We start from the raw sequence: 24,255 nt of genomic DNA, 5'->3' as shown, positions 1-24,255 counted from the left end.
AAGCATGAAAGCAGGATTTTTTTGTGACAAATAAAATCCCCCATGGTTATGTGGAAATGACTTCATGTTAGATGATTTACATCCAAACACTTCAAATAATCTCAATGAATACACTACACATCTGTATTTCCTGTTCCATTACAATTCACCAAATCAGTTTTATGTAGTTTTGTCTGTTTTAAGTACAAATGTATAAAATCAGCTTCTGTTATTTATGCCTTATGTAGTGAGGTTAGTGTGAGAGAGCATGATTTCTTTGAATTTTTACAGCAGGCAGTGCTTTGTCTCACAACTTTTGTCCCTAAACCAAACTGAATGTCAGAAACAAGTCTCAACAATCTGAACTAAATGAAGGTGAGCTAACCCTCCTGTTTGGACAATGTGTGTAACAGTAACCCTTATACTGTATTTTTTAAACGGTTGTGTGGACAAACATTTTCAAAACTGCCATGATTGAAATGACATGTTATCCCTACTCATGTGTGATTTCTTTAAATACATGTTTGTATTTATTATACACCAGTAACTCATTTCTGCATTCTGCTGTCTGTAGATCAGGGATATATGAAAACAGTTTCACATCCATGTCATCTCTTAGAAAGAGCTTTTTGATGCTGAACGTGTGTGTATTATAGCCATACAGAAAGCTACCCACTTCACCTCCCAACAGCAATCACTGTTGAATCCACTCCGTCAGTATCACACGTGACAAGGCCTTTATTAATGAATCGTTGCCAAGTGGACTGAGCACTGGCTTTTTAAAGCAGGTCGTCTTTATCAACGGACAACTGAACTTTGATTTCTTAATGTTCAGACGCTACTTTTGTACCATTCTGACACATGATAATAAAATAAATACTTAACACTCAACTTTGTTGCAATTCCTCATCTAATGGACAGTTCTTTCTTCCTAGGAAATTCCTGATCAATGCTGAGCTTGTTGCTGAGCAAAGAAATGAAACTACTTACAGTGAAATCTCCTTCTATACTTACTCTAATACTAAAAATAATATTCTTTATTGTTATTTATTGTTATAAAATGTTTAAGGCCTTTGTGATAATTGGTGTTCAAAAACAGGCTGTGAAAAATACTTCTAAGAAGCAGTGGAGAGGAAAACATCATAATATTGGAAATTATAATGCAAAGTGCTTCAAATCTGTATTCAATTGCCCAATAATATAATATTAATATTTACAGTTTGGGTTATGGCCCACATAATGGCGCTGTTCTTCCTCTCCCCTCTCTACAGTATTTCAAGGTGTACCAAAGCGATGGGCGACATCTCGAGGCCAGGCTTGGCTACTACAACATCAGCATTTACTTGCATGATGCTTCTGTGTTGCGAAAGAGTCGAAGTCTAAAATCCTCTTAAAGCTCCTGTTCAGTTAAATGATTGAGACGGGTCACATGGTCGGAAATCAGTGTAAGGTACCCGGATGATCCACATCGTATCTGACCTGACCCACGAGCTGGACCCAACTGAGAAAACAACCATGGATTTCATGACAGATCGGGATGCGCAAAAGGCGAGCATTACCCTGCTTTATATTTAAAGAAAGCATATAATACTGAGCGTCAGCCTACTTATTACATACAGTGTAAAGTAACCTTTAAGAGATATTTGATGTATGCATGCATGCATCTACCATATCTTAAAGGTTGCATTACATAACACTGCAGCAGCTACAAGTGGTCCAATAAAGGCAGTCAGATCAGATCTGCCTCCACTTTCAGTACATTTGTAATTTATTTACACAGAGAAGAGATCCTTTCATTATCAGCTGTTTCTTCTGTCAGATCGATTTTAAAACTGGAAACGTCGAAAAATACTTTACTTTGGAAAGTTCGTATGTTTATGTTATCTTTTAACTTTTTTTTAATTATGCAATACGACTTTTTAATAGTATTCCCCTAAATCGACCTGTGACTGCTTTTGTATGTGATACGATTTTATTTTTTAATTTGCTGGAACAATTCAGATCAAGAGCAAATAAAGAGAAGTCTATCTCGTGCATCAACATCCTTTTTCTAGCTAGTGAGGATTTCCTGCAATTCTTGTTTATGTCATTGGGAAATGATTTTCAGATCTTGCTGATCTTTTAGTTTACCCTCTGAGCAGACAGCGTAGTGCAGCCAGAACAATGAACTTGAGTGTGTTCTGCACTTTTCCTCTGTTTGATTGTGTTCCTAATCAGAGAACAACAAAAACTGCACATTTAATATTTGACAAAACAAAGATCTATCAAGTGCAGGACTTGCATCATAGTTTAAATAATGGGGGGTGGAGGGGGGAGGGGGGGGGGGTTCACAAAATGAAACGACAATCATGAATGAATGTACATTTGCCCCTGGATTTGACTTTAAGGATGAAAGCTGACCAAGCAGCTCTCTCCTCCCTCCTTACAGTACTTGGAGGATGGATATGTGGTTCTGGACGGGCTGCTGACCTCACAGGAGTGTGACGAGCTGAGGCAGAGGATGGCAGAGATAGTGGACCAGATGGACGTCCCAGAGCACTGCCGCATCTCCTTCTCCACCGATCACGATGAGCAGCTCAATACCCAGGTGACATAATGAACAGTACTGTGATAAAGTTCTTAACCCATGTCTGTGACTCACAGGCTGATCATTATACACTTCTGTCTCATGCTTCCATTCATATTGTGATTAAAGATGCAGGTAAGGTTCACTTTCATATTGCAGAAAGTCACTGTGCGTGTTTTCCCTTTATTCAGTCTCTTTACCTTAACCCTAAAATGTCCTCATTTGAAGCTAATGGAAAACTAATGTCCACAGTGTGCTCAGTATCAGATGTTTGTGTTTCTCTCTGCTCCATTATGTGACTGATTTGAACCTTGTGACCTGCAGGGAAACGCTGACTATTTCATCACGAGTGGAGATAAGATTCGCTTTTTTTTCGAGAAGGGAGTTTTTGACGACAAAGGTGAATCCTTTTATTGTGTCATTTTCCTCATGCAGAAATGTCAAATCATCAAAAAAAAACTTCCTTTAACATTGTGTCCACTTTTATTGTTTGACTATTTTAATGTCTAATATTCATTTATTTAAATGTGTGGCTTTCTGCATCATCGCTCAAAATCCCTCTATACTATTTTTCATCACTGCCTGACATCTTTTGTCCCATTGCTATACATTTTATATTGACTAATAATGGACTCATATTCACTTGCTTTGTCTGGCATCGTCGTTTGGGTGTCTGTTGTGCTGCCACCTTAGCACCCCATGATTGCCATTTGTTCTCATTATTGTCACTTTGTAAACTGTCTTTTTAATTAAACTTTTTATTTGATATACTGTATATCTTTGTCTGAAAAAAAGATGTATTGTCTTTCAGGGGAATTCATCGTACCAAAACAGCGGTCACTAAATAAAGTCGGACATGGTAAGATGTTTAATAAAGTCATCACGTCATGCAGAAAGAGTTTTTCTAAAGGCAAGAATTACAATAGTACTATTTCATATATTTTTTAGCACTTCATGCCTATGAACCATTGTACAAAAAGGTTACACATTCACCCAAAGTTCAGGTGAGTGATCTGTTGAAGTATGCCATGAAATCATGAACTCAGTAAAAGAGTAACCTTCTTTACTTAAAATGTGGTTTTCTTTTAGGGTATAGCCAAGAAGCTGGGTGTCGTAAGTCCTGTGATACTGCAAAGCATGTTTATTTTTAAGGTAAAACTTTTATGTTCTGTGCAGTACATCGCACTGTGCTGTTCTCAGAAATGATGATGAAGCATGGGTTGTTGAGTTGAGATTTTTATTTTTCTCTCTTTCAGCAACCAGGGATTGGTGGGGAAGGTAAGAAAATATAGAATAAATAATAAATGTGCTATTCATTTATAATGTCATCACAGAAGATTTTTTTGTGTTTTTTAGTGACACCTCATCAAGACGCCACATTTCTATACACGGAGCCTCTGGGCAGAGTTATGGGTCTGTGGATCGCCCTGGAAGATGCCACTGTTAATAATGGCTGCTTGTGGTTTATCCCCGGATCTCACAACAGTAAGAAAACGATTTAACCTACCTTGAAAGATTGCTTTTAAAGTACTCATTACACTCTGAAACAAATTTCTCTCTGTCTATCCTGCACACTTTTTTCCAGGTGGTATTTCTCGACGTATGGTGCGCACCCCAAAAGGCACCTTTCCACTTACAGACTTCACAGGTCGAGAGCAGGAATACGATGAGCAAAAGTTTATCAGTGCACCAGTTAAAAAAGGTAATTCATCATGTTGTGCAATCATCAGTTTTAAGCACAGGGATGAATTAGGCTGTATTGTGGATATAAATTATGCTGCAGAGGGAGAAAAAAATAACTGTGTTGTGCCAAGTGGTGTTACATTTTTGTGCTAATTTCAGAAAGGTACTGTTTAATTGCATTGAATAGTACTAAAAAATGTAAAGGTACAGATACAAAATTATGGGAGAGTTGAAAACACATTATGAAGTTTACCCTTAAATTATGGTATGTTCATAATCTTGGTCTAAGGTAGAGGTGCTGGTACTGTAAGTGGAATAGGTTATTTGGATAGACCAGGTTTGCGTTTCCCCCGTTTCCAATGTTTATGCTAAGCTAAGCTAAATTATTTTGGCTGTGGCTTTACATTTACTGTACACAAATCATAATAGAGTTTTTGTTACAATTAAGGAAAAAAATATTAAAAAAGGACTATTCCTGTGATGAATCAGAAGATAATTCTTGAAAACCTTTCATTATCAAATCAACATTTTAATATTTTATAGTCATAAAAAAATGCTGTAGCTAGCTCCTCCAACCAAAGATCTTTCTAGGTTTCCAATTACCATTAGTTGAATGCTTTCAGGTGTTTTTTTAACAAAAGAAGTAAGTTTAAGATGCTTTCTTGAGCTCTTAGAAATCTTGACAGACATGTTCAACTTTTAGTTGAATCGTTAATTTACTTGTGTTTCTGTATTGCTAACAAAAAGGCTAAAATTTCTGCATGAACGCACAGTGAGTTTGACAACTGTGTTCAGGTGGTGTAGTCCTGATCCATGGGGAAGTGGTGCATCGCAGTGCTGAAAACACTTCAGAGGACTCCCGCCATGTCTACACCTTCCACATCATGGAGTCCCAGGACACTCGCTGGAGCCCAGACAACTGGTGAGAGGGCTTTTTTGTACACTTGGTTTGTGGGGCATGACAATGAAACGATTTTTAAATTTTGATTAATGACGTTAAGTTTAGGAACAGCTGACCGAACTGTTTCCATTAGACACACTCAATGGATGTCTTCTCTCTGTAATAAGTCTGGTATGACCAATGTAAGCTTATGTTGGCTAACTGTATTATAACAGTGTAAATGATTATTAATGAGACCTTCTAATTACAGCATCTTTAAATTTAAGGAAATGATTGTTTTACTCTGCTGTAATGATTATTTCTAGACACACTGTCGGATTTTCTTAAAACCAAAACTAAGAGATTTTAGCAACCAAAGTAGGCTAGCTAGCCCGCGCTGTGGTCATTGCTGACTACTGTGGTATGATGGTAAATTTACTCTGACAGTAACAGTAAAATTGGAGAACAGTCAACAAGCCTGCTTAATAACGTCTTTCACTGAGCAAAGCATAACTTAAGTTAGCGAAAATTTTAAGTTATATTGTATCTCATTAGCTGAAAGGCAAAGTACAGCTGTTGCAGCCTTTGTATGAATACTTATAAATTTGATAAAGTTTTAACCCGCTTCTCATGTTTCTATCTCTTTGGTCTTAAAAGGTTGCAACCCACTGAGGAGCTTCCTTTCCCGCCGCTCTACACTAAATAAAGGATGTTTTTAGTATTACAGTTAGTGTTCAAGGGAGGACACAAGTTTCAATCTTTTCTGAAGAAGGACCAACGACAAAGAGCTGTTTGTTTTTTAAGGGAAATAAATGCTGCCATTTTTCTTGGCTTGTATTGCAACATGTAAGACACATTTTTTTTTGCTCTAAACAACATGTGGAAAGGTACAAAGTTAATACCAGATAAACGTTTAGATTTGTTAAATGATTTTTTTTTTTTTTAAAGACTGGAAATTTTAATAATTCATAAAAAATCTCATTGTTTGATATTCTACAATACAGCTGACATCTTGATACACTTTTATTCAGCGACTTTTTATTTACAATTATTTTATTTTCCATTGTGTCAAATCAAGATGGCAGATTCTGTTTGTCACATACAACATAAAATATTACATTTTCAAGTATGTTCATTTTAAGACGCAACTTCCATAAAAACATAATGTGCCTTTTAACAATCATGAATCACAACATTATAACTTGTAATGAAAATAATAAACGGAAACCCAAAGGTTAATAATATTTGTTAAAGTGAAATCAATCAGTCAGTCACAAAGGTCAAATCATTTATAAGCATAAAGGAGGGATATTAATTTAGCTTCACATCTCCAATTCACTCAACACTCATGCAGTATTACTTTTTAAAAATGTTATGAAAGTGGCAAAAAAAAAACATACCAGTAGGATCATGATCATCCGAATAAAATTTTACAGCAAAAGTTTTAAAGATGAACAGACATCACATGTCTGAAAAACAAAGACTTTAAGGCAGAAAACTGATCCATCCACAACAAAGAATGATGAGATGAGGCCTGGCGAAATGTGGATAAAATGCAGCAAATAATAATAGGCCTTTGTTTAATATTTAGACCCAACGCTTATTTACAGACTGAAAATATGCAGTGTTTGAAGGCTCAGCATAACTTGGAAATGTACTGTACACATTGGCCTAAGTTTAAGGGGTCCCAACAAACAAAGTATTAACAAAAGTATATCAACCAAAAATAATGTACTGTATAATACCAGTATTTATGTTCCAGTTTTTCATACGAGTGTCATGCATGAGCAGAGTGACGTTCTGCCATATCGAAACGTAAATCAGCCTTTTTGAGAAGAGTTGAGATGGGCTGCCATGCTTTCATCTGTGTGTAGAAAATATATCTTAACACCTTAAGGCAAATATTTTCAGTAGTAAAGTCTTTCATATTGCCATCAGGGAAGCAAATCAATCGGATAATAAAAGAAGAGGAATTATTAATAAGATAACTTGAAATAATGTTCTTCAAAGGCATGTATCCATGTGGGAGAAGACAGGAATACTTTCTTATTGAGGATCAAACATGATAGCAGGGTCTGTTAGTGTTTAAAGGACTTTTTCTCCACTTTGTTAAACTATCTCCTGTTGCATAATTTAAGAGGGCAGTGACTGAGAACCTCCCTCAGGACAGTCACATGCAAGAGAGACTGTAAACCACCACTGTCAATACAGACAGGAACTTTAACTCGCATGTCTTTGAAACATATTCTTAATAGATTGTTTAATTTCTTAAGCAGCTGAAATTATTAGTAATCTAAAGGTAACAGACACGAAAATCATGCCACATTTGTTTGACAAAAACATTATCCTGATTAGGTAAGCTGTCATACTTTGAATGCTCCGTTCTTGTGCGAACAGAAAATATAACAATGTTTCCATTTGAGACTTTAGTTACATCAACTCTCATATTTGTTCGTATATCTGGCTTTTTTCTGATGTCATCGTTCCATTTATTCCCCCCTCCCCATATAAGAGCAGAGGACAGCATAGTGGATCTCTTGTTTGTGTGTGCGCCATCTTTTCTGCTCAAAGCAACAGCAGGATAAAGAGGTAGAGTGGGAGCAGGAGGTTGTCTATTTGGGAGGTGTAGGCCTCCAGCATTGCCACCAGAGTGATAGAACCAACAATCCATGAGTAGCTAGAGTTCAGATTGATGCTACCATCAAAGATGAGAAACATAGCCACAGCTATGATCTGGGCAAACACTGATGTTGCAGTCCCTTCCATGGTTTTCTTCGTGCCAGGCCAACGAATCTCCCCCATGGTGCTGCCAAACACGGACGCCACCGTGTCACCCACCCCGACGGCCAGAACTCCTGCATAAGGCACCAGACCGCCTGCACCAGGAAGTACCCCCTTTGGGGCGCAGGGTCCAGGGAACAGCCATATTGGTAGAGACATACCCAGGAGTAGGTAGACGTGGGTCAGAATCAGAGGCCCAGAGTCTCGTTCATCAAGGAATAAAGTGAGCACCTGTCTCAGGAGCTGACCAAGAGGTTTGATCCGAAAGTAACGCACGTACTCCAGGAATAAGAAAACTGCCAAGCAGCCCACAGACGCCACATGGAGAAGCTGCCTGTCGTATATCAGCCCTGGAACATACGTGGCCACTACAATCAAATGGAAGTACTTCCTGACCACCGTGGAGGCCTGATGCTTCTTAGACCCCGACTGTCGCTGGTGGTTCTGGTGCAACACCACACAAGTTGCTACGACAGCTAGAAACAGCCAGTACCCCAGCAGACAGAGTCTTTTGTCATTCAATGTGGCAAAATCCAGCAGCCACATAAAGGGGTGCCGCCCGATGAACAAGGAGAGCCATGGCATGAGGATCCCCAGACCCAAAACGGCTGTCATCATGTGGAAGAAGAGCGATGACACCCAGGTCTCTGATTCCATGAAGCAGAAGAGCAGGGCGAAGAAAACACCCAGCAACAGTGAGCCTACGACTATGACTGGCAGGAAATAGTTCACAGGATCACCTTTAACCTCTGCCAGGTTCAGGGAGCGTTTAATAAGCTGGTTGACAATGAAGCTGATTCCACCTACGATGAGGAGCGCTTCTCCAGGTGTGAAGCAGCGTGGCAGCAGGTAAAGTACAATCAGGCTGAGATACACAAAGATCAGCAACACCTCCAGGACCTCGATGACCTCCGACACTGTCAGTGTCTGTTTCGTTGTGTAGAGAATCGCACTGCCAGCCACGCCTGCAATAATGCAAGTGTTTGTGGGTATGGGTCTTGTGATGCCAAGCACAATCAGGGATAGAAACAGAGCCAGCATCATGCCTGTGATGGTGACCACCATGGAGAAGCGCTCAAAGTAGACGTTCCCTGAGGCAGAGCATTTTTCTTTCAGTACCAGGCCCAGTAAAGGCATCACCATGGAGGCGGGGACGATGCCACTGCTCGCTGAAGGACGGAACTGGAAAACGGCGCCACCCGACCTGAGCAGACGGTCCCACTTGTGCTGGACGTAGAAAGCCTGGATGAAGAGGGCTATGCTGGACCAGGAGTGCTGGTTCCAGACCGCCATGTGAACACACAGCACCACAGCCAGAACTACAGAGGACTCCACATACACTGGATTGATCTGCATGGCTGCAGGGTTTGTTTGAGTGAGGCAGGCAGGGAGAGAGAAGGGTTGAGCTGAACAGATGGTCTGCAACAACGAAGGCCTTCTTCTTCTCTTAGTTCTTCTTTCTGGCACACTTCATCATTTGGCAGGCATATTTCAATCTCTCTTAAAGTCTATAGAAATGGTTAAAAAAAAGAAAGAAAGATCATGTTTAATAATGATTACAAAAAACAAGCACAATCATCTATATAATAAACATAAATTAAGAATTGAAGTGGATAAGTTGTAAGTCCATTACTTATCTGATTATCCTGGCCTGAACCTTGGACTTACTTCATCTGCTTGTTATGAACTATGACTGCACTGAACATTCACCCAGTCAAGTGTGAAATCCAAACAGCTATCTGTGAGTCTGAAAAATGCTTGCTCTTTCAACATCAGCTAGAACCTTTTGTTCTGTGTGGGTTGGATACTGGAGCCAATTTAGACGGGGTGTATTTTGAGTTAACACCTGGTCATCTAGTCATTTCTTACGTGGATGCAAATGAAGCTCAGAAGGGCCAGCTGACCCTCACTAAAGTGAGAAACGCGTCTATATGCGAAGCCAAGGATGCTGCAAACCTCGGTTGAAGGCGAAATACAGCTGACTCCACCGAGTGAGCCTGACGACAGAGCACAAAGCTGCAGACAGTAAACATTCATATTAAAGAAGACGAGGGAGCATACCACATCGGTGCAGTGTTATCTGGACGAGGGGGGGCCTTTCTGACTTGAATCGGTGCCGTCTTCTTTGATAGATTCCTCTTTTCTTTGTCAGCTGTCTCTCTTCTCTCACACCCAGTAGGAGGGGGCCATGTTTGACAGCCGGGTCACGTGGTACAACTGTAAAAAAAAAAAAAAAAAAACCTCTTAAAGGCTCTCAAATGTTTTCGTTGTTGTTGTTTTTTAAATCATTGGTATTATATTAAATATATTGTTGAGTTCTGTGTGTAGCTTCAAAGACATACACAGATATAATTATTGATAAAGTAACATCCTTCTCTGCATTTAGATAGAATTGTTGGTAAATGTGTACACATTTAAACAAATCATTGTTCTTTTAAAAGACTATGTGTATTTTTTTAAGCCTTTGTTTTATATGTCATACCTTCTTATCTCTTATGCTCTTACATTACGTCTATGTTGTACATGCTTTGTTATTTTTCTGTTATAAAGCACAATGAGTGGTATGAAATGTGCTATATAAATAAATGTGACTTGACTCAACCTCTCCTGAAGATGGCGGTAATCCTCGGAAAAGAATCGCCGTTGACAAATGAAGAAGAAAAACGTGCCCATGACGTCTATGACGAAGACGCGCAACAACCAATCAAATAGCAGAAACGAAGATGGCGGAATCGGAGTTGAGTGTCAGGTAAGGCACTCAGCAAAGAACTTCGGCTAAACGTTTACGTTACTGTAATAGCGTGTGTGAATATAAACAAGACTTTATGCAGTTAAACTCAATGTTTAAACCGTGTTATCAAAAGTAACATTTACACGTGACAGCGTGTCTAACGAGCGTTTAACACCACGCTAACTTAGCCTAGCATGTGTTAGCAGTTAAACATTTGAATGTGTGAGAGCCGCATGTCAACAACAGCATATTTACTTACACACTTCAACTTTATTTTTTTAATAGACGAGGGCAGGCTGATCATATTTCTGGATGAATAGTCTCCCAATAAGTTTCAAAACAAGCATACTTGTGTCAAAAGGCTAATGAGCTAATGTAATTGTTTGAACTCGGGGAGGACAATGACTTCTTTATCTCAGGAATTGAATGGGAAATATTTTTATTTTATTTTACAGAATATGTAAATGGTCATACGAACAGTCACTAAAATAAATACTGAGACAATTCCCATTTTTAGATCATTAAAAGTCAGTGAAGTATCCTACAGGTCGGCTGTGGTTTATTATATTAAAGGGGGAACATTGTTTTTAAAAAGAGACTAAGATTGTATTTGTTCTCAACGCCATAATACAATTTGATTATTTGATTGAGGTTTTGTCATATGACATGTAAAGGGTGTATTGCTTTCAGTGTTGTTTTTCTTGCACTTGGGATTGTGATAATTTATGTCTTGACTGGACCTCCAAGTAAGATTAATGGGGATCCTTTAAAATAAACAAACAACTCTCAAGGGAATTTAAAAGAGGCATAAAAACCTTTCTGGTTATTTCACAACACATTTGATATGTCAGTCATGTCTTTTATATAAATACATTCATACATTCTTGCACTCATTGTGATCATAGGAGCTGTCGTGAATTGTGGACCATACTTCTGGGACGGTCTGCACTGCGAGAGCCGGTACGTTAACTTTTCAAATAAACTGAGGTGCTACGTGTTGTCTTTTAATCTTTATATTTGGACAGGTTACACATTGATTCTCACATTACAAAGCAGTGTTATATTCAAGTGAATTTCCCCCCCCCCTCTTCTTACTCTGAAATGTTTTGCACATGTGTACACAGGTTCAGATAGAAGCAGAGCTTGACAGGCACTGGAACCGACTACATCAAGGACTCACTTACTACAAGCCACCCAGGTAAGTTGAAGGTAGTTTGCTCCCTATATTAGTTTCATCATAGTCATAATTATACTAATTGGCAACCTCTCATTTTGCAGCTCATCCTCTGCTGGGAAAGTGAAGGATAACAAAAATGTTGCACAACCATTAAAGGATTTTGGTTTGCGGATCAGTAAACTATTGGTAAGTGTTAAAATGTCTTTGTTTACATGTAGGTGTCGATGTGGTATATGGTATATGTTGTACCGATATGATAATGAGTTAAAATGTTGGCATTGTTTCAGGGTCTAGATGAGCAGCAGAGTGTGCAGCTTTTACAGTGCTACCTACAGGAAGACTACAGAGGAACCCGTGACTCTTTAAAGGTAACCCATCTTCATTACGTTTATTCGGTTGTGTGAGAATTTTGGTTTAAAATCTGGGCTTTCTGTGGGTAGATTACAAAGTGAGTCAAACAGGCATATTTAATGAGGAACATTTTCTTTTTCTTGGCGGGGAGGATTGTGAGAGAATAAATCCTTGATGGAGCTTGAGATAGACGCTAACAGAGTCTTCCACACAGGTTGTCCTGAAGGATGAGCGACAAAGCCAGGCACTTCTCCTCAAGGTCAGTACGGAAATCACATCAGTACAATCAGTTCAACATAACAGTTCCATCTTGAATCCAGCAATGTGTTGTTCATATTCACAGATTGCTGACCATTACTATGATGAGCGCTTGTGCCTGCTCAGATGCGTCCTGCTCCTGCTGACATATTTTCAGGACGAACGACATCCCTACAGGGTGAGAAGCAGCTGGATTTGTCAAGTATTGAAAATAGAAACACACTTAGGTTTTCTCCGTTTCTTCTGTGTGTGAAAACTATGGATGTGTTTCCCCTCCAGGCCGAGTATAGTAACTGTGTGAATAAACTGGAGAAGGATTTGGTGAGCAACTATAAGTCACAGTTTGAGAAGCTCTTCAAAGCAGAAGCGCCAACATGGGAAACTCATGGAAACCTCATGGTGATCATTTGGTTTATGTTTTTTTTCATGTTTAATACTGTTTATGTAGTACTTTAACTTTTATTATCTGATTCCATTACCGCTGCATATAAGCTGTCTTTGTTTGTGTCAGACGGAGAGGCAGGTGTCACTTTGGTTCCTTCAGTGTCTGAGGGAACAGTCTCTGCTGCTGGAGATCATCTTTCTTTATTACGCCTACTTTGAGATGAGCCCGGCTGACCTGCTGAGCTTCACCAAAATGTTCAAAGAGCAAGGCTTCGGTCTGCGGCAGACGAACAGACACCTCGTCAACAAGAGCATGGACGCGCTGGTGGATCGCATTGGGTATGAGCACGTCATTAAATCTGTGTTTATGTGCTGTTCCTGTCCCTGTTTACTGCAGGGATCACGTATCTGCAATAAGCCTTTAATTATCAATGTATGGAGCACATCACTCTATATTAATCCACTGCAAGTCTTTGATGCCTTCAATGTCTCTCTGTCCTGCAGATATTTAAGCTCGCTCATCTTAGTTGAGGGAATGGACATAGATTTCCTCCACAAGTGTGCTTTGGAGGACTCTACAGAGCAACACCAGTTCTCCAGTGCTCCTGATGTGATCAAGGTTAGACTGGTGTCTTTCACTTTACAGATGATGAAAAGACCTCAACGCATCCTAAGATTAACGTCGATTCCACTGAACTCAGTGAAGGCAGGAAGAATAAAGAGATGGATGAAGTCTCTGTGTTTGCTCTGTTTCTTCCAGGAGATAGATCAGCTGCTGCTGACGTTCGGTGACATCCCTCATCACGGGCCGGTGCTGCTCGCCTGGGTCCTACTGAGACACACTCTGCGGCCGGACGAGTCCAGCCCCGTGATCAGGAGGATAGGCAACACGGCCCTGCAGCTCGGGGTGTTCAAGTACATCTCAACCATGCTGAAAGGCCTGGGAGTGTCAGGAAACAACGTAAGAGAACAAACGTAGACAGAGAGGCAGATTGGAAGCAGACACGTCTCATGAAAAAGAGTCTCTGCTCATGTTTGCTTATTCATGTCATAGTTTTTTCTTGAATAGCACCTTGCAAAAAAAAAGAAACTTTACTAAAATCTTCACAGGCAGAGTTAAAGCAGGATACTCAGAAGGCCATGTAACTATAGCAACCCAAACAAAGAGAGCAGTTAGTTTGGTTGAATTAAAAGAAAGATGACATGAGTTGCACACAGCGGGGGGAAAAAAACAGGTGTCATTGAAAAGCAGTCACATAAGTTGCACTGAACATCACAAGTTGAAATCTCTTCGTCTTCAGTGCACGGCAAGCACGGCGAAGATGTGCGTCTACGGGCTGCTCTCGTTCGTCATCACTTCTTTTGAAGAGGAGAGCTTACAGGTAAATGCCTTTTTTTAAGTTTGGACTTCAGGGCAAATGAAACATTCCTCGCTCACACTTGGATTTGCGTCTTTTGCAACTTTCCTCTTCCCTCATGCGTGTCAACAGACGGACGGCGTGGCGACGCAGTGCTCCCAGCTGATCGATGCTGCTTGTGAGGTCCTGTCTGCTCCCAGTCTGGCCGAGGTCTTTTGGGAAATGGTAAGAAAAAAGACGAAAACTTTCCACAAGATGAGTTGGATTTTTAAAAAAGGCCAGATTGTCATGTTTCCTGTTGTCACATTTTTAAATCCAGAAACCAAATATGGGATTAGGAATGATCCTTGACAGTGCTGTGGGGATGTTCCCTCATAAGATCGGACCACTGTTACAACTCCTTACTGCTCTTTTGTCAAACAAGTCAACAGTTAAAAAGGTAAATTTGACAGATTTCATGGAGAAATACAAAATTCAGTTTTGTGTCATGTGAATGGGATAATAATAAAACATGATCTCCTTCTTGACAGGTTTACAACCTTTTGGATAAGATGTCTTTCTACACACAAGTTTACAAACACAAGCCCAATGACATCATCTCCAAGGACGACGAGACGCTGTGGAGGAGACAAACACCAAAACTCCTGTACCCTCTCGGTTAGATGTTATCCCCCCCCCACCCATCATGGCTTCGTAGTGTGAAGCACAGTGTTGTTTTAGTTTCATGATTAAAGATTCATCATGTTGTCTTTGACCGTCAGGCTCGGGGCAGACTAACCTGTGGATGCCTCAGGGAGTGCTGGGTCAGGTGATGATCGGAGGCGAGCAGGGCTACGTGGTCCGCTGGGATTTCTCCTACAGCTCGTGGACGCTCTTCACCTGTGAGGTGGAGATGCTGCTCCACGTGGTTTCAACCGCAGGTACGCACCTGCTCGTTCATCATAACTAACTGATCCAGCCGGTCTGTGTCTCTCTGTCCCCTCTGTCTTTAAAAACACATCACCAATGTTGGTTTAGTTTTGAATAGAAAGTGAAATCAATTGACAGTTCTTCTCACGAATGATGAGTGTCTTTTTTTACAGAGTTCAAATACTAAAATGACGTTTATTAGTGGGATTAATTATTTATTTTTACAAAATAAAAATTGAGAGTCAATCTGTTTTTAAAATCCATCTTTGATGTAAAGCTTATTGCGTTACTACATTAGTGATTTGTTTTCACTTTTCTAGATGTTTTAGCTCACTGTGCCCGTGTGAAGCCCATCCTGGATCTGGTCCATAAGATCATAAGCACAGACTGGACTGTGTCTGATTGTCTGCTGCCGCTCACTTCACGCATCTACATGTTGCTGCAGAGGTAAACTGTCTTCACAGTGAAGGAGCGTGATGAGACCCCAAGAATGAATTTCTGTGTTCATATCTGTATCTCCATTGTGTCAGGTTGACGTCAGTCATCAACCCTCCTGTGGACGTGATCGCCTCCTGTGTGAACTGTCTCTCTGTCCTGGCTGCCAGGATGCCCGCAAAGGTAAAGGCTGAATACCTCCATCGTGAACCCGAAGTGATTCGAAGTCATTTTTCATGTATGCTTCTCCTTCACCATATCTCTTGTTTTTTATGTTCAGGTGTGGGCCAGTCTGCACCACACAGGTTTCCTACCGTTTGCCTCCAACCCTCTAACCAGCATGGCTCAGTGTGTGAGGTAAAGTCTGAGAGTTCATCTGGGACAGACTGACTTCTGATTTAGGAAAAAAAAGTTAAAGATACTGAATCAAGCTGGGGTTTTTTTGTTGTTGTTTTTTTTAGTGCTGAAGGGATGAAGGCAGGTAACTATGGCAACCTGCTGGTCCAGATTGAGCAGCCTCGAGGGGAGTACGCTGTGACCATTGCCTTCCTTCGTCTTATTACAACCCTGGTCAAGGTAACACATATTACTAAAGGGGTTTAACATAAATTCTGTCAAGGTGGTGGTTAACATATTTGTCTTTTTCTCAGGGTCAGCTTGGCAGCACTCAGAATAAAGGCCTGATCCCCTGTGTGCTGCTGGTGTTAAAGGAGATGCTGCCCACGTACCACAAGTGGCGTTACAACACCTATGGAGTCAGGGAAAGGATAGGTGAGGACTTGAGGCTCACGTACGTGTTGGAGAGTCTCTTTGTCTTATAGACCGGAACATTTAAAAACCATCTCTATGTTGACGCAGGTTGTCTCATTTTGGAGCTGATCCATGCGATCCTCAATCTGAGCCCAGAGGGAGAGGATCAGGGCAGGTGAGGATACATCTTTCCCTAGTTTGACAGTTAATGTTAGTTAATGTTGACTGCAAGTGTCAACAATCCAAATAACAGACTGACAGGGAATCATAAGTAAGGACATCAAAATCCTGAAAGTGGCCCAATAAGATATTTACAGTTTGTGCCTGATTTTCAAACGTGAATTTTTTCCTGGTTTCTTTGTAATCAAATGTCATTTGTTGAATACAGAACTTCACAGTTTACTCTTCTTGTCTTCTTGCAGCACTCCCACCCTGCAGACTCTGTGCATCTACAGCCTGGCAAACACTGAGGCTGGACAGGCAGTCGTCAATATCATGGGAGTTGGAGTCGACACCATCGATGTGGTCCTGGCTGCACAGCCTGGCAGGTGAATGATCAACAGCTCATGTCGAGTAATTCTCATTCTGTTACACATAGTGAGCCCTGAACGTCTTTATTTTTGTTACATTATGATGTCATTTGTTGTCATATCTCCTCTGGTGCTGTCCAGCTGTGGCTCTGAGGGTCCCGGTCAGATCCTGATCCAGACAGTCAAACTGGCCTTCTCCGTCACCAACAACGTCATCCGCCTGAAGCCGCCGTCGGACGTCGTGTCCCCTCTGGAGCAGGCGCTGACGCAGCACAGCGGCCACGGCAACAACCTCATCGTTGTCTTGGCCAAATATATTTACCACAAACACGACCCGGCGCTGCCTCGCCTGGCAATCCAGCTGCTGAAGCGGCTCGCCACGGTGAGGAACGAGATCACACGTATACGTCTCTTGTATGTTGTATGAGGAAAAATAAAATGTAGATGTTTGCCATGTTTGTCTGTGATCTGCAGGTGGCTCCTATGTCGGTGTACGCATGCCTTGGCAGCGACGCAGCGGCCATCAGGGACGCGTTCCTCACTCGGCTGCAGAGCAAAACCGAAGACATGAGGATCAAGGTCATGATCCTGGAGTTCCTGACTGTTGCCGTGGAAACGCAGCCCGGCCTCATCGAGCTTTTCCTCAACCTGGAAGGCAAAGAGGGAAAGGAGGGATCCAAGGTAACGACATGTGTAGTGTGTGTTTAACAAGTGTTTTGTTTTGACTTTTATTGTTTCTGATTTCATGTCTTTTCGTCCTGCAGGAGTTTCTGTTGGGGGAGTGGAGCTGTCTTCACGTGGTCTTGGACCTGATTGACTCCAAACAGCAGGGGAAGTATTGGTGTCCCCCCCTGCTGCACAGAGCCGCCCTGGCCTTCCTGCTCGCTCTCTGGCAGGATCGCAGAGAGAGCGCCATCTCCGTCCTGCGTAAAAAGTAGGCACATGGTCTCGCACCAAGATTCAGTTCTGACCTTGAACCTTTCTGGAAAACGTTTTGAGTCTGTCGTACGGCTGAATGATTGAAGTTGAACTTTTTTTGGGATTTTTGGAACAGGGAGAGATTTTGGGAGAATTTGACGACCCCTCTCTTTGGAACCCTCAGCCCCCCTTCAGAGACCACAGAGGTAGGGAACTGATTTTTGACTCTGCTTTAACGGTCACATGACTTATCAGATGTGAAAGGTGTCAACTGAAGAATCGTTGTTTCCCTCAGTCGTGTGTTCTGGAGACGTGTGCTTTTGTCATGAAAATCATCGGCCTGGAGATCTACTATGTTGTCAGGTAATTTCAGTTCCATTCTCCGTCGAATGTTTTGACTCTGATTGCTCTAATGTGTTGTAAGTGGAGTTGATTGTGTCTTGTGTTGTTACAGCGGTTCCTTGGAGCAGTCTCTGAAGGACGGCCTTCAGAAGTTTTCCAATGCACGGCGCTATGAGTACTGGTCCCAGTACGTCAAGTCTCTGGTGTGCCATGTAGCAGAGATGGAGGAGGAGGGGATCTGTTTCTTTCCCGAGACCCAGATGTTGATCTCAGCCTGGAGGATGCTGCTCATACTCTCCACGAGCCATGTATGTTAGAGAAGGACAGACGGCGACACGCTCATGTACACAACTCAATCTTTCTGAACTGCACATCACATGATGTCATCATCAGCTGGGTCTGATTGTTGGCAAACGAAACCCACCCTGATCAGACACCAAAAAGGGGCCGGGCTTCAGGGCCTGTGATGTAAAGAACATGTTCACATTATTGAATATTTAACAGACCAAAGCTTACAAAATACATTTACTGAAAGTCAAAATGTGAATGTTTAATTTGCCTGACATTAACTAATATTTCTGCTCAACATAAAAACAGATTTATTTATCACTGCTGTATGTTTTTGCTTTCAGTCTGATGTGATGCAGCTGACGGACGACTCAACCAAACTGAAGCTTTTCATGGATGTTCTAGATGGAACCAAAGCTGCTGTAAGTCATCAAGAGGGAAATAAAAAAAAGTCCTCTGTGCTTTTCTTCAGATGAACGTTGAAAACAACAACAACAACACATCTGCTGAAGTAAATGTATCATTTCTGCGCTCTTATTTGAATTCTGTTGAACTCTTCTTTCGGCCTCTGACAGCTCACGACACCCATGTCCGTGCCTTGTCTTCGTCTTGGATCCATGATGGCCACTCTACTACTCATCCTGCTGAAACAATGGAAAAGGTGTGGATTCATTCACTTAACAGTGGAAGAACATCAACACACATATAAAACAGCCTTACTCCCTTTTTCTGGAATAACATTCTCTCTCTCTCTCTCTCTCTCTCTCTCTCTCTCTCTCTCTCTCTCTCTCTCTCTCTCTCTCTCTCTCTCTCTGTCTCTCTCTGTCTCTCTCTGTCTCTCTCTGTCTCTCTCTGTCTCGTCTCCAGCGTGGTAGCGACAGCTCCTGACATCCTGTCTCCGCTTTCTCTGATCCTGGAAAGCGTCCTGCAGGCTGACCAGCAGATGATGGAGAGGACCAAAGCCAAAATCTTCTCTGCTCTCATATCCGTGCTGCAGATTCAGGGACTGAACGGTAAGAGGCGTGTTTGTTCCTCGTGTTGTCGATCTTTGGATGTAAACTAGAATCTTTGTTGATTTGTTTTCTCTCGTCTGCCAGGCGGAGATATTTCCCAACTGCCCCAGCTTTTGTTGTCGGTGTGCGAGACGGTGAAAGATGAAGCCTTGGCGCTCATCGATAATACCCGCCACATGAACCAGGCAGGAGAAACAGCGGAGGACGAGGACGTCATGGAGACGGATTCTCCCCGCGGCCAGCAGAAGGACCACAGAGACGGGGTGAGCCAAAGCAGCCAATGACCTCAACGTTCAGTCTCTCGTTCAACAAGTTGTATCCAAGTACATGTGACGACGGCCTTTCCTCTTTCACCAGGTGTGTGTGCTGGCTCTGCACTTGGCGAAGGAGCTGTGTCGCAGCGATGAGGATGGGGAGCATTGGGTCTCAGTGATGAGGAGGGTGCCGGTCCTGCCCTCGGTGCTCAGCGCCGTGGAGCTCAGCCTCCGATCCAAACACAACCTGTACTTCACCGAGGCCGCGCTTCACCTGCTGCTCACACTGGCCCGCACGCCGCAGGTAAGCGCCCGAAACACACCCTGAAATATGAGTGACAATACCAGCGTCTTACTGTTTGGTTTTTTTTGTATGGTCCGTAACCACTAGTTTACGTTTGAACATTACAACTGTTTGTCAAGAAACGTCTTTGAAGAAGCTCCGAAACCTTCGAGCAACATTCAAATGTTACCAAACATAAGTCAAGAGTAAATTTGCTGGATTTCTTCTGCTGCTCTCTGAACTAACTTGATATGAGTCTCAATTCTTTCGTTTAATTTCATTTTTCATTTTTTATTTATTTTGTCCACTAGGGGGCAGCAGCTGTTTCAGGAGCAGGAGTCATCCAGACTATTTGCCTCCCTCTTCTGAGTGTCTATGAGGTTTCTTCAAACGGAACGTCACAGGTGATTTAAAAAAAGAACACAAAGCGACGGCTCGGCCGAGAAAGTTTCATGATGAGTGACAGAGACCCTGCAGCGTTTTAACACGACGTGTGTGTGTGTGTGTGTGTTTGTGTGCGCGCAGAGTTTCTCTCGCAAGTCCCAGGACTCGGCCTGCTGGCCTGGAGTGTACCGACTCTGCATGTCTTTAATGGAGAGCCTGCTGAAGACTCTGCGCTACAACTTCATTAACGAAGCTCTGGACTTTGTGGGAGTCCATCAAGAACGAATACTTCAGGTTACACTCTTTTTTTTTTTTGTGTGTGTGTTTTATTTGTCATTTACTTTGTAAGTTGTTTTGGAAAAGAGCGATCTGGATGACGTTATTGTGATGAGCGTCGTCATGACGACCTTTTGTCTCTCAGTGTCTGAACGCAGTGCGAACCGTTCAGAGTCTGGCGTGTTTGGATGAGGCGGATCACACGGTTGGCTTCCTGCTGCAGCTCTCCAGCTTCTGTAAAGAGTGGCAGTTTCACCTCCCCAAACTGCTGCGAGACATACAGGTAAGTCCAGAGGGAGAGGTCTGAATCAACGAGACGAACGCTCAGACTCCGTCTGTGCAGCGAAACCTCAACGTTCATCCTTCTTCTGTCTCACAGGTCAACTTGTGCTATCTGTGCCAGACCTGCACGTATCTGCTCCACAGTAAGAAGATGCTCCATCACTACCTCCAGGTCAAAAGCTCAGACATTTTCTACCATCATATTATTTGATTAATACAGACACTGCAGCATCATCACACCTAGAGTTAATTCTGTTTTATATCCAGTTCAGAAGAGGTTTTAAGATATTTAGGAACTTCAGAAATAACGACTTTGTTGGGTTTTTTTAGGCTAAAAATGGGGAAGCGTTGCCCCCTGGTCACCTCCCCAGGACACAGCGCCCCCCTCAGACTCCGACGAAAGAGGTGGCAGGCGGGGGAGAGAGAGAGGAAGCCGAGCAGAAAGCGCTGCTGGCTGTGCAGTGCAGCCTCCTGAAGATCCTCAGCAAAACTCTGGCAACTCTGCAGCACTTCACTCCAGACTGCTGCCAGATCCTCCTGGACCAGGTCAGGGTGCTGACATTTCTGAAAAGGTTGTAAAAAATATCAAAACAAAAGTAGAAAATAAATGCTGAATGTGTGTGCATCTGTGTGTCAGAGTATGGATCTGGCAGAGTATCACACCCTGTTCGTGCTCAGCTTCACGACGCCGGCGTTTGACCCCGACGTGGCTCCGTCGTTCGGGACCCTGCTGGCCACCGTCAACGTGGCTCTGAGCATGCTGGGCGAGGTAGATATCAAGTGCATTTATGAATAACTTCAGCTGGTGATCACAGCTGATAAATGATTGTTTTTGTGCTGCTTGTTCAAAGGTGGAGAAGAAGAAAGAGCCTGTTTCATTAAGCATCGTCTCTCTGGCCTCATCGGAGGAGATCCAAGCTCTCAAGTGAGTAAATCTCATCTCTGTTCATTCATGCATAATGTCAAGGGTTCGTTCTATGACGTAGCCCTTCTTGTAATTATACAGCCTTTAACCGAAAAGGCTCAACACATCGATACTACACTGATAATCTCCAACAGATATGAAGCTACAGCTTTAAGCCAGTTAGCATAGTGGTTAGTAAGGGAAAAGTTTTTCAATTGTTTTATTTCTGTAAAGATTTTTCCATTCAGATTCAGGGCAGCAGATAGATCCTTCAGTCTTTATGCTAAGCTAAGCAGCCACAGGTTGTAGCTCATTATAAACAATAAGAGTGCTGCTTCTCTTGGCACAAGAGAATAAAAGGCTCTTCTCCAAAAATACTAAACCTTTATTTTTGTTTTGCTGAGCAACATTAAATGAAACTCCACTCTGTTTTGTTTTGTTTCCTGTCAGGTCCCTGCTCATGTTCACCATGGAGAACTGTTTCTACGTGCTCATCTCTCAGGCGGTTCGGTGTCTCAAAGACCCCTCCATCCTCCCTCGAGACAAACAGAGGCTCAAACAGGAGCTCAGCTCTGAACTGGTGAGACGGGAAATTTCTCCTCGGTTTTTTTTTTTTTTGAATACATCAAAACTTCATCATGAACTAAGAAAACACACATTTTTGGATTTTACACATTCTCCTAAACACTAAAGCTTTATTTCTTTTTGCCAACCAAAACAATTATTTAATGTTTGATTTACTGTTATATAATAAAGTTTAGGAGTGGTATTGAGCTCCTTTGTCAAAGAGCAAAGTGTAGAGTTGGATTATATTTCATATTACATGACTAATCGTGTCTTTGTATCCTTCCTCTTCAGAGCACCCTGCTCTCCAGCTTGTCTCGACACTTCCGCCGGGGCTCGCCATCGTCCCCGGCCAGTGGCATCCTCCCCTCCACCCAATCCAAACCCCCCACACCGGGCTCCAAGGCGAGCCATGAAGGCCAGGAGCCGTTCATCCAGCTCGTTCAGGCGTTTGTCAGACTGGTGCAAAGATAGAAAGACTGAACAGCTCCAGATGAAAAACCTCACATCGTTTTTGTACCTCCAGTTGTGAACTTGTGACAGAGTTTATTCTGATGTCTGAAGCCTTTTTTTTTTTTTTTACACTTTTCATTTTTGCCAAAACAGCTGTCGTAACGTGACCACAGCCAAAGTGTTTACTATGAAAGGCCAATGAGAAGATTGTTTCAAACAAACATGTCATGAGGAGAACTGGGTGCTACTACACATCAGCAGTTCTTCTTTGTGAGGCCTAGTTTTATAGGTCACTTCGATGCTACGTTAGGAATGACCAGACACGTTTCAAGAGCTTCAAAATAATACGGCCTTTTAAATTCTTCTCCTATATAGACTAGATGTGGAACATTTTCTTGTACTTTTCTAATTCTCTTCACTAACTCTGTGTGAACTTTATTTTCTTATCTCTCTTCATCCATGTACACGTTTTGAAGCAGCTATCAAGATTTGTACTTGAAAGAAATGTATGTTTATGCCAATAAAGGGACTTTTGTACCACAGTTCAGTTTCAACAGTTTTTTCTTTACTGCATTTGCACATTATTTAAACACGGGGTAGCCTTTAGCCTTCCTATACAATGGCTTACAAAGAACAAAAGTTAAAAACAAGTCAGTAATAAAATACACTTTCATGTTCTTTTACGCAACATGTAAAAAAAAAAGAGCAGAACAATATTTAAGATGCAGGAATCACTATTTACAAAGGCATTTCTTTAAAAGAAAAACAATGTTTACATCCTCAGTACCTAAAATAAACCAAATGATAGGCATGTGCAATAAAAGTAAAAGGCTTTGATACCTGGAGAATAAGGTGACTGTTTAACAGCAGGACGGAGAGGCAGGAAGAATAAAGCCTGACTTAAAGTAGCTACATTATCAGAAGCAGCACATTCAGTAGCTGCAGCGTAAAGAGGCGTCGCTGTTGGACGAATCAGAGTGTCTCTCTGCAGGCCGTCTTGATCCGGGGACGTCCCTCTGCTCAGGTGGGCGCTCTGTAGTGCCTCCTACTGGCCACTGACTGGCACCTCCTGGAAGAGAACATTGTGTTACATTACTCTGCACTGAAAACCGGTCACATGTATTTGACCCTTAAACGTGCAGGGTAAAAGCAGACAGACATGCTGAAATGACATTTTTCAAACCACCTGCAGACACATGCAGCATCTTGTTTAAATGGAAATGTTTGACATTTTAGGAAAATTGCTAAAAGAGAGCAAGATAATGTTTAGAAACTAAAGGACGTTTGCTGGACTCGATGTCCAAGGCTCAAAAATCTGCCTCCCTCTAAAGCTCACCTGTAAACACGTTCAAACTGAAGGCACAGTAAACTGTTTACTTTAAAGTGCTGCTTGGTGAATTTGTACCTTTAGAAAAGGCCAGGCTTTGTTGTCATGCTAAGCTAACAGTCTCCTGTTGGAGCTTCAAATAACAATTGCATTTATCTTATTTCCCTAAATGTGAAACTGTTCCTTTAAAGAAGC

General features: G+C 42.0%; 4 protein-coding genes across 6 annotated transcripts in view; 2 read left to right on the top strand and 2 right to left on the bottom strand.

Moving 5' to 3' along the window:
- Positions 1–1,437: 1,437 nt before the first annotated feature.
- On the top strand, positions 1,438–6,134 carry phyhd1 (phytanoyl-CoA dioxygenase domain containing 1; the record flags this gene model as incomplete). The annotated part of the gene is made up of 11 exons (XM_079363774.1): positions 1,438–1,527; positions 2,408–2,566; positions 2,870–2,945; positions 3,357–3,404; positions 3,494–3,549; positions 3,635–3,697; positions 3,802–3,823; positions 3,902–4,030; positions 4,131–4,247; positions 5,024–5,150; positions 5,766–6,134. 11 exons carry the CDS (start codon positions 1,438–1,440, stop codon positions 5,812–5,814), a joined length of 936 nt encoding a protein of 311 aa, XP_079219900.1. The 3' UTR covers positions 5,815–6,134.
- Positions 6,127–10,552, bottom strand: dolk (dolichol kinase). 2 transcript variants are annotated; one of them, XM_079363849.1, is made up of 3 exons: positions 10,492–10,552; positions 9,951–10,106; positions 6,127–9,397 (listed from the first exon to the last, which is right to left on the bottom strand). In XM_079363849.1, the coding sequence occupies exon 3, from the start codon at positions 9,243–9,245 to the stop codon at positions 7,674–7,676; it is 1,572 nt and encodes a 523-aa protein (XP_079219975.1). In that variant the 5' UTR covers positions 9,246–9,397; positions 9,951–10,106; positions 10,492–10,552; the 3' UTR covers positions 6,127–7,673. The 2 variants fall into 2 exon arrangements, with proteins under 2 accessions (XP_079219975.1, XP_079219974.1); XM_079363848.1 differs by lacking the exon at positions 10,492–10,552 and adding an exon at positions 10,372–10,466.
- On the top strand, positions 10,536–23,275 carry nup188 (nucleoporin 188). Its single transcript, XM_079363846.1, has 43 exons — positions 10,536–10,638; positions 11,526–11,580; positions 11,745–11,818; positions 11,899–11,983; positions 12,085–12,165; positions 12,363–12,407; positions 12,492–12,584; positions 12,686–12,805; positions 12,918–13,129; positions 13,295–13,409; positions 13,551–13,751; positions 14,092–14,172; positions 14,281–14,373; positions 14,468–14,587; positions 14,679–14,805; positions 14,910–15,068; positions 15,378–15,504; positions 15,588–15,675; positions 15,773–15,849; positions 15,954–16,068; positions 16,143–16,263; positions 16,351–16,417; positions 16,665–16,790; positions 16,914–17,154; positions 17,247–17,453; positions 17,537–17,706; positions 17,827–17,896; positions 17,986–18,053; positions 18,145–18,340; positions 18,665–18,742; positions 18,896–18,981; positions 19,188–19,333; positions 19,418–19,596; positions 19,691–19,891; positions 20,182–20,274; positions 20,396–20,548; positions 20,676–20,813; positions 20,910–20,984; positions 21,143–21,358; positions 21,450–21,581; positions 21,664–21,737; positions 22,167–22,296; positions 22,575–23,275. The coding sequence occupies exons 1-43, from the start codon at positions 10,613–10,615 to the stop codon at positions 22,752–22,754; spliced, it is 5,241 nt and encodes a 1,746-aa protein (XP_079219972.1). The 5' UTR covers positions 10,536–10,612; the 3' UTR covers positions 22,755–23,275.
- The window catches only part of cdk5rap2 (CDK5 regulatory subunit associated protein 2), a 34,658-nt gene continuing 33,353 nt past the window's right edge, over positions 22,951–24,255 (bottom strand). For both annotated transcript variants that reach the window (XM_079363844.1, XM_079363845.1), the window contains one exon: positions 22,951–23,802. In XM_079363844.1, coding sequence (XP_079219970.1) covers positions 23,666–23,802 — 137 coding nt within the window. In that variant the 3' untranslated portion in view covers positions 22,951–23,665. The remainder of the gene's footprint in view (positions 23,803–24,255) is intronic.

The sequence above is a fragment of the Symphodus melops genome (genome assembly GCF_947650265.1).
Source record: "Symphodus melops genome assembly, chromosome: 16".
NCBI lineage: Eukaryota > Metazoa > Chordata > Actinopteri > Labriformes > Labridae > Symphodus > Symphodus melops.
This window is presented reverse-complemented; position numbering and strand designations above follow the sequence as displayed.